The sequence below is a fragment of the Pteropus alecto genome, unplaced genomic scaffold (assembly GCF_000325575.1).
Source record: "Pteropus alecto unplaced genomic scaffold, ASM32557v1 scaffold21, whole genome shotgun sequence".
In the NCBI taxonomy this organism is placed as follows: Eukaryota; Metazoa; Chordata; class Mammalia; order Chiroptera; family Pteropodidae; genus Pteropus; species Pteropus alecto.
In genome coordinates, this window is record NW_006436282.1 from 11705726 (window position 1) to 11715381 (window position 9656).

The 9656-nt window shown below is 35.0% G+C and overlaps 1 protein-coding gene across 1 annotated transcript in view; it reads left to right on the top strand.

Annotated features, from left to right (window-relative positions):
- The window catches only part of BZW2 (basic leucine zipper and W2 domains 2), a 60959-nt gene extending 53911 nt beyond the window's left edge, over positions 1-7048 (top strand). The window contains 2 exon segments of the mRNA XM_006927102.3: positions 5770-5892; positions 6585-7048. Of these exon segments, the coding sequence (XP_006927164.1) occupies positions 5770-5892; positions 6585-6613 (152 nt within the window). The 3' untranslated portion in view covers positions 6614-7048.
- The last annotated feature ends 2608 nt before the right edge of the window (positions 7049-9656 follow it).

Genomic DNA, 9656 nt, shown 5'->3' on the forward strand with positions numbered 1-9656 from the left:
TGAAGTATAAAACTTTTACGTTATTCATCAATAGCCATTTTTAAAAAATGTTTAATAGCATTTACAAAGAGTTTTAATCAGCCATCCAGATTCTTCAGTTGCATACATCTTGCCCACAAGTTTGGGTGATATTTTTTTACTTTCACAGCACCAAGTTATCTGGCACAATTTTTATATCAGTAGGAGGATGCAATGATTGAAATTTGAAATTCAAATTTGAAATTGAATTCCTATTTGAAATTCAGTAATTGGTGTTTTTCTCTGGCCAGATCCGAATTAGGTCCTCTTGGACATTGTCATGAGATAGCAATGCCCTAAAACTAGGGCTTCACTGATGCCCAAGGTGACTCTTCAGAACCAAACCTGCAGGTCGTATTGTGGACCCACCTATGGTACCCAGCTGCCAAGAAAGAGCCGCAGGGCCCTCCCACTGGTGGCCATTCTGTCCACGCTGCCCGTGGTGGCTCCATTTGCAAACTGGTAGAGAGACCTGTGGGCTAGGTTTCACATTTGCTTTGTGAGTAGTCGATAGTTTCCACTACCGAGAAGCAAACTGATTATAAACTAGTGGCCTAGGCACACACTTTCCTTTCTTGTCATTTAATTCCTAACCCAACCAGTGTCTCTTACCAAATTTTTTCTTTAACTGAGACACAGTTGTTTGAGCCACATCTGAAGAAGTACCTCATTTCGTTATTGTATTTAATTCACAAAGAATTAACAAACAACTTTCTATCAGTAATGGCATCTAGCTTGCATAGTGTTAGTACACACAGACCCAGGGGAAAACTCCAAGACTGAAAATCTGCCTCCTTAAAGCAGAAGGCAGAGAGAGACCAAAAAAAAGGGATGGGCAACTCTAGTCTGGCAACTAAGGATTTATTAAGGGAGACTTCCACAGAAGTCATGTCTTAGGTGGCTGTAAGGTGAAGTGGGTATACTCTGTGCCACTTGGCAGGCACCAAAGAGTTATATGTGGAGGGGAGCGAGGCATACACCCAGGTACTAGTACGTGAACATGACCACATATGGTAAATTACATGCTTGACCAGGTCAGGACAATGGCCTGCTCCAGGAATCAGCATATCGAAGGATGCTTTTTTGTCAGGATGAACTTTGATTACAACAGTCTCTAAGAGAGGTTGGTGGTAAGCAATCTCCATTCTCACCGGGGTCCACCTCACAGGACAGAGAGTGGTCACAGAATAGTCAGTCGCAAAACAGTCTCTCTTCCCCATATGTGAACTATTAAAATTCTTCAAGATTCTCATTTTTACCATTAATGCCAGCATCCTTCCCTATTATACTCCTGATAAAAACTACTGACAGCTAGCAAAAATGGCTACTTTGAGTAATTTCCTATTCATCAGCCCCAAATACTAAGAAACAGTGACCTGAAATTATAAATTAACCAAGAAGTAAAAAGAAGAGGCATTAGCTCTGCCTTAGGCTGTTGGTTAAGTAGGTGATCAGCTTTTAAGCAATCTAAAGTTAACAAGTTCCTTGGCAGGTTATGAGCAGGCCCCAGGGAACACAGGAAGGTAAGTGTCGACATCAGTTTTATTCTGGCTTTGTTAGTTTTGGAAATGAAATCAGGAAACTTTAAAAAAAAAAAAATGAAAACCTAAAATATAATCACTGAGATATTTAAGCTAAATGTCATTTTTTATGTAATTTCATAATTTTCCACAAAATTATACATACAGTCTGTTTTCCTGCCTGAAATAATTACGTTTTCTCCTGAGAACATGAAACCCCTGAAGAACGATTGTTCCATACCCATACCACTATTAAAAGAGTTGCTGTGTTTACTTTCTTATCTTTTTTGAATAGTCATTTTTACTCTGACCTTATTTCATTCAACAAACATTTGTGCACCAGGACACATATATTTTCTGTTTTTATAAAGATTCAGATGCTTTTGTTATATATTTTATATGTCTAGAAAGGGTTGATGAACACTGTGTATTAAAACACTCCTTTCCCAAATCTAATGTGCATGTGAAGCACCTAGAGAGCTTGTTATGTTAAAGCACAGATTTCCTGGTGACATTGTGACCATTGGTCCAGGACCACTGTCTAAAAAGTATTTAAATGCCAGAAGTGACAAATTCCATGCACTATAGTGATGTGTTTATGATTATACTTATCATTAATCCCATGTACTCGTATACATTTTACAAATAACAAATATCAAATTGTGTTTTGTTTGCCTCTTTTATCTAATGATGTGGATTCCTTTTATTATAAGGAACATTTTTGCTTTAATACAGGTTTTAAAATAATGGAAAGTCATTCTCTTTTTCCATTTTTATCTCTCTCTCTCACTATACACACATACGCACACACACCTTCCTCATATTTCCAGATTGTAAGGACAACAGAAAATTGGAGATGCTATTACCCATGTCCCCTTTGATAAACCTAGTTACTTAAACGAATGCTATTATCGAAAGACTTTAAAAGTATTTTCTATAAGTAACGTGCGATAAAAGTGAATAAACTATAAATAATGCTTTTCAGCGATGAAAGAAAAAGTGGTGGTTGGTCCTTTAGTGAAGATTCACTTTTTATATTAAAATCTTGATTTTAATATTTCTAAGGCAGGAAGGAAAATAGTAAATTCATCGTTAATTTTCAAATATCATGTTATTCACTTTTTAAAATAATTTCTCTTTCTTTCTGTCTTTCATTCTTTCATTCTTTCTCCTGAAGCTAAGTACTATATTTTTGGCATGTAGGTCTAAAAAAATATAAAACTACTTTCTCAAGTGCTATCAGTATCTCTGTCATGGGTTTTATTATCTGCAGAAGTTTCTTAGGTTAAATTCTGTCATGCAAATTTTTCTAAAATAAATTTCTTATTCTAAAAAAAGGTGAGTGGCCTTCTCACCATATATTCCCAGCATTCTTAAGATAAACTATTTTTGGCTTTGTCCCTTTGCGACATCTTTAATTAAAATGCTGAATTTCCTATTCCAAATGACATAAGTTTTCAGCTTAAATATCTGAATAACTAATGTTACATAAAGCTTTGCAATTCTCATACCGCTTTTACAATGTCTGTTTGATCTTCATGAAGACCTAAATTTTAAATTATAACTCTACCAATTGAGAAATACTTGTTTTTCTCAAGCGAATGAATTTGTCCCATTTACATTGCTCAAGTTCATGCTAGATGAGAGTTCTTACATTATATGCTAGAAATTACATGAACAAAGTAGTCCCTGACTTCCTGAATTTCAGAGTGTTGAAGAAAACCAAGAATCACTGTCAACGTGTCAATGGCTAAAGGCTCATAGAGTGATGAGAAGTAGTAGGATGGCAGTGAAAAGGCACCTAACTCATAGCTGAAACTAATTTGGAGGAGAAAGGCAAGGCTTTCCAGGGACACAAATATTTTACCAGAGATGATGAAGAAATTGGCATAGAAGAGGAGAAATGTATTTTAATCCAAGAGAACACTGCGTGCGTTGGAGGATGTCTTCCTTTTTTAGTTACTTTTATTGATATATATTCTTATTTGGCATTTCTGGGGGATCCTAACAAACACTTTGTAGTCTCTCAATTTTAATTAACTCTTCTCATTCTTTCTTAGAGGGAAAAAAAAATCTCTCTCTCCCTCATTCCTCAAAAAAATAGTTTCTTCTTTTTAAAATTAGACTTTTTACTAAACAAAAGCTGATTTTTTTTTTTCCCCAAACTTTTTAATGCTTTCCCTCCTAAGTTGCCCTGTGTGGTTGCTTCTGTCCCTTCTTTATTATTTATTCCCAAATACTAGAAATTTGGTCTTTCATCAAGTATTTATTACTAAATTAGGGTCTTCTAAGAATTCAACTTTGATCAGTTTGTCTGATTTTCAGTGGATAGTACATCTACTAAGTTTTAGCTATCATTTAGTGTCCTTGTTTCACAAGAACTGTCATTAACAAGTGTTTTAGTTGTGTGGCTTCTTTCAGCCTCTGGGGGGCAGTAAAACACAGGAATGAGCTCTGACTCTTCAGAAAGAAACCCAAACTGCAGTCTAAATCAGCTTTCCAACATGTACATTGTATCATATACAATTCATTAAGATAAGGAGAAAAAATAGACTGTCTCTTTATATGTTAGCCACATTAAATTTTTTTTTTTTATTTTATGACATTACTAGCAATAGTTCTATAGAACATATAATTTATAAACCAAAAAGTTGTCTGATGGGGAAGCAATTGGGGAATTAGTGATGTAAATCAAAAGAATCTTAAAGATCTTGTAAAGAGATCTCAATTATGTAAAAGAGACTTAAATTCTGTGTTTAAGCTAATTAGTATTCTTGGAAAATCTCTGTAAAGCAGACTTGCACTGTTACAAGTCACTTCCTTAGGCTGTAAACTGCCTGCTCCTCATCTCTACAAAAACTGAGCTTTGAAGGCAAGTGGGTGGGGAAGTTGTTTCATCATTGTGAATGCAGAATGTGGAGCTGTAAACAGAAGAGGCTAGAAGCTAAGAGTAATTCTGCAGGACTCCTGATTAAACCTTTTCTGTCCAGTCCTTATAAATGAATAAATCCAGACTTCCTCTTTCCTTTGCAAAATGTAGTATATTGAATGATAAAAACAAATAAAAACGTGTTTTCTAATACCAATCGTGTGCATTTTTAACCATTTCAATCTCTCCATTAATCCAAGAGCCAATTATGAATTTTTTTTAAAAAAGATTTTGTTATAAAAAAGTCAATGATGTTTGAAATGAAAACTATCAAATCATTTCTCTCATTTTCCTAAGTTAAAATTATATTTTAACAGCAAATACATCAGTAGAGTGATTTATCAGCATTTGTAATGGATTGGGTAGGCATTGGGGACGGTAATAAATTCGTTTTATTGGTTTTGCATCTCTCATTTCCCACTCCAAAATCCCAAAAGATAACCCATTAGAACACTGGCTATGGATGCTATTATTCATATTTCCCTTCCTATTCTTAACATTAAATAGTCTAAGTTAGTGGCAACTTAATGGTATCAAGGCATATTTGCAGAATTTAGAGTTTTAGGTAATCAATAGTTAATTGATAATACTTTTTGTTAGACACCTATAAGAAATCTATCTAATATGTCTGTTTTTCTCTTAATGGACTACAAGAGAAACATTACTCTTGCAATTTAAAATACGATGCCATAGGGAACTAAGTTAGTGATTTAGCAACAGAGTTAAGTGTAGAACTTCAGGTTTTGTGTGCATTGATTCCATATACCCAGGAAGCTCATTTTTATATCTAATTGTTAATATCATTATTGCATCCTATCTACATTTTTTTTCATTTGCCCTTCTTTTTTCCTAAAATTGTAAATCCTCTTAAACGTCCAGTCATCTGAGGTTGCTGTTTAATCAAGATGTGTTTGAAGTTGGCAGGACACAGAGTGTTCTGAAATGCTGGAATTGCTGATTCATTTGCAAAATTACAAAACAACCTAGTTTCCTACCGGAAAAGTAGGACTGTAAGAGATTTGTAAGTCCCAGTGTGACTTGCATATACACTTGCATTATTTCATGCCTGATGAGCTGTATATCATCATCACTATTTACCAAGCTAACTGCTAAAATATGCCACTGCTCTATATGGAAATGAGCTTGGGTCCTAGCTTCTGATAAGTTTCAGGTATGAATTTCTTTTATAACAGAGCTTTTAGTGTTAAAAGTGATTGCTTTCTATTAAACTCTAAGAAATGGAATTGCCTTAAAACATCACATTTATGTAGTAACTTTAAAATCTTTGACTTGAAATTGCAGCCGATGTGCTGAGTGAAGAAGCAATTTTGAAATGGTACAAAGAAGCACACGTGGCCAAAGGCAAAAGTGTTTTTCTTGACCAGATGAAGAAATTTGTTGAGTGGTTACAAAATGCAGAAGAAGGTACGATTTCATTTAACAACTTTGGTGGCCATTTAGCAAATGCTTTCTCATCATAATTCAAGATATCTACATCTTTCACAGATTTTTCTTGCTTTCCAAAAACTAAAGTTCTTGAAGTGTCTTCCATATCATTTTGCCTACATCTTAGCCTTTCTTTCTGAAACCAAGGCAATGAAAATTTCTACATGGCAAAAAGAAAAAAAAAGGGGGGGGGAACTCTCTTAAATTATCCACCCTAATGGAGAACTAAAAGAAAGAAATAATTAGCAGATCTAAAAGTGGGGAAAATATATATTTGCCTTAATCACACTTGGGATTATATCGATTTTCATAAGCACCGTTAATAGTTAACTTATATTAAAATGGCAACACAAAGTGGAAGAATAATGATGAGAGTGAATGCAACTAAGAATGAAAAGTTTATTTTAGGTGATTCAAAGAATAAAATAGTGTTTTCTCTAAAAGTATTAATGAGCATGTTGCACTTTTAGAAAGGCAAAAGTTATTTCAAAGTAAAGAGAGCTAAAGTTTGCTATCTTCCCCTGTCTGCGACTATCTTACCTGGTAAAGGATGCCCAGGACAAAAATATCTTTTGGGTGGCAGAGGCAGGGAGTGGATTAGAAACTCTTTCATGACCTTTAAGGGAAAAAAAAAAACAATTAAAAATCTTGCTTTCTTTCTTCTCTCCTAGAATCCGAATCGGAAGGTGAGGAAAATTAGATGACTCGAGAAGCACAATACCTAGGGTTACTACACAATACTTTGATTGGGAATGCTGAACCATTCGAGAAGAGAAACTTGGCTTCTGTTTTCACAAAGGATTAAAAATAGGATAGGGTTCCCTTGTGCAGAAGGGGAAAAGTGGTTTTGTTTTCATTTTGTTTTTAAATGGAGCCCTGAGGCATCAGCTATTACACTTGGGACTCTACCTCTCACTCACTGTATGCTAACTTAAAGCCATTCAACAAGGAGTCAAGTAGGAATCTGAAAGTAAATACTCAACGGACTCCTCTTTTTTAGCTGTATTTTTCAGGTACTGTGTGGTGAATGCCCCACTGGTGTCTATTACAGGGCCACTTTGGTAGTTGTGTATCTGCTCGTGTATGTGATTTGACAAACCAGTTTTTTTAAATAAATGGCTTTATAAAAATCTGGGTCCATATTCTCATAGTTTTTATTTCTTCCTACACAGATGACATTTCAGCATTATGCTTTATTATTTTTTCCCCATCCAAATTCTGAATCACTGCTTTTTTTGTCATCTGTGAAAACAACGCTGCTCCTTTAAGCTTCATAAGTAATAAATTTCAGTTATCTTCATAGTGAAATAGAAATTGACCCAAAATTACATGTGCATTTGCCCTAATACCATGAAGTGATATTATTAAGAATAATTATTAGATATGCAAATACATAGTTCCACACTTCTCATGTTTTCCTCAGCTCTATTTCCTCCCTATTTAGAGAAGAGAGACTATTTGTGTATGTAAATAGATCTTTGTTTATATTTATTTACATCTAGGTGATTTTATTCTTTAAATTATCCTATTCTCAATAGTAGCAATGTCAAACATATTACTGTTCGGGAAAGCTCATAGTTTTATTACACGTCTTCCTTACTCTTGAAAAATGTAAGGACTGCCCTGTTGCAATGGTAATCTCCAAGACAAACTATCTAAGTAAGAGTTAGGGGGAAAAAGGAGATACACTGGAAACTGTGTTCACAAAGATAAGATGTTTTCTAGTTTCTTATTTGTCTTCAGCGGAAAAAAGGAAAATTTTCCCTACGACTTGACCACATACCTAAATCTTTAACATGATGGATTTCTTCCATTTTTTAAATACTAAGTCTTTGAGAAATGCCTTTCTTCCTGTGCAGTAAGAGCACTGCCGAGTCCTCTGTCCCAACAATGGACAGAGAAATATCAATGTGAATATATTTTTGAAAACTTATAGGTGAGAATGTCCATTTCATTCCACAGAAAATAAGGACAGACAACTGTGACCAAGCATGGTTGGAAGCCATAGAATAAAGAGCTTTATGGGACCTCGAAGTGCTTGGCATACCCCTGGATGTGTTTATACATTCTTTCCTAAAATGTGTCTGCTCTGTGTTGCTCCTGTTTCATACTGGTTTTCCTTTCAGTTTGACCTTTGACAATTGCTCTTCTCCTATCTTATAAAAGAGCTCACTCACTCATCCCTACATGGTACACTGTCCTTGAAATGAAAACCACATGGTACCAAAGAAAGGGGCACTTCTAGGATGCATTGCTCTTACAGGATAGTCCATTGAGAGGAGAGCAAGAAAATGAAAGAAGAGATGTCTGATTTCTTCCAGGCCATCAATTCAAGGCAAGTCTCCATTACCTGTATACCCTTCCTCTTATCTTAAAAATTAGAATTATAAAGTTAAGTTGGTAGTCACATCATAGAGTGTATATTAACGTATTTGTTTGAATTGAAAAAATTAGAAATTTTAATTTAAAAATAAATTTGGCCAACTGCATAGACAAGTGCTGACTGCTAATGAGGATATGTGGTAGACATATTTCATGAATAAATAAAATCTGCATCTCTAATATTTTGACAGAAATACATTTAAAGGTAAAATATTGAAAATTACATTCAATTTGAGATAAGAAGTTATATCTACTTTTATGTTTTATATTTATATTTAGTTTTAGATGCCAATATATTAAGAGGGTTTTTCCGCCCCCCCCCCCTTCATTTTAGAAGATTATGAGTAAAAAGTATGCAGGTCACTTTATTAGAGGGTATTTGACTTTGCCCCACTATTTTTAAGATGACCAAATTAACCTGGAAAAAGCACAGAATTGTCCAAGGTTGTAGAGTTAGTGACCAAGGTGGAACTAAATTTCCCATCTTTAGAGTCACACCTATGCTTTTTTTTCTATATTCTGCTGTCAAATTGTTTATGATGAGAATCTAAGTTTCTACAGTTTAAGTAAAGGTGTTTTTAAAACTTACACTTCTATTGAGTAAACATCTGGAAAAGCTATTTTCTAACCTATAAACTAGAGAAATTATAGAATACTAAATATTTAACATTTTCTAACAGAATATTTTTTTCCCAAACAGAACTTGAGATAGTGATTTTAAGGTAAGCAGGCATAAGGGTAGGAGTTGAAGGAGTTTGAAAAGCAAGGACTTAAATAAATTCTCAAACCAAAGCCTTTTCTTTCTCTGAAAGACAAGAGTCTCTGTTTTCTTCTTAAAAATAAAACCTGTCTCAATTTAGCAGATTTAAACAACAAACATCTATTAAGTAGTGGTTTCTGTGGGTCAGGAATTCAGGAGCAGTTTAGCAAGGTGGTTTTGGCTCAAGGCCTCTTGTGAGGTTGCAGTCAAGCTGTTGGCTGGGATCGCAGTCATCCGAAGGCTGTAGGATCTGCTTTCGTGCTGACAGTGGTGATTGGTGGGTCTCAGTTCCTGATGCTTTTAGCCAGAGACCTCAGTTTCTCACCACAGGGTCCTCTACTTATGCTGCTTGAGTGTCTTCATGACCTAACAGGTGGCTTTCTCCAGAATAAGTGGTCTTGAGAGAGGAAGCCCAAGAATTAAGCTGTCTTTAAGTAACCTTATATTGGAAGTGATATAAAATTCCTTTGCCACATTCTCTAGGTTACACTAACCAATCCTGGTACAATGTAGATGAGGACTGCACGAGGTGTGCATACTAGGAGATGGAGATAATTGAGGGCCATCTCAGGAGGCTGGCTACCACAGTAGTATATATATA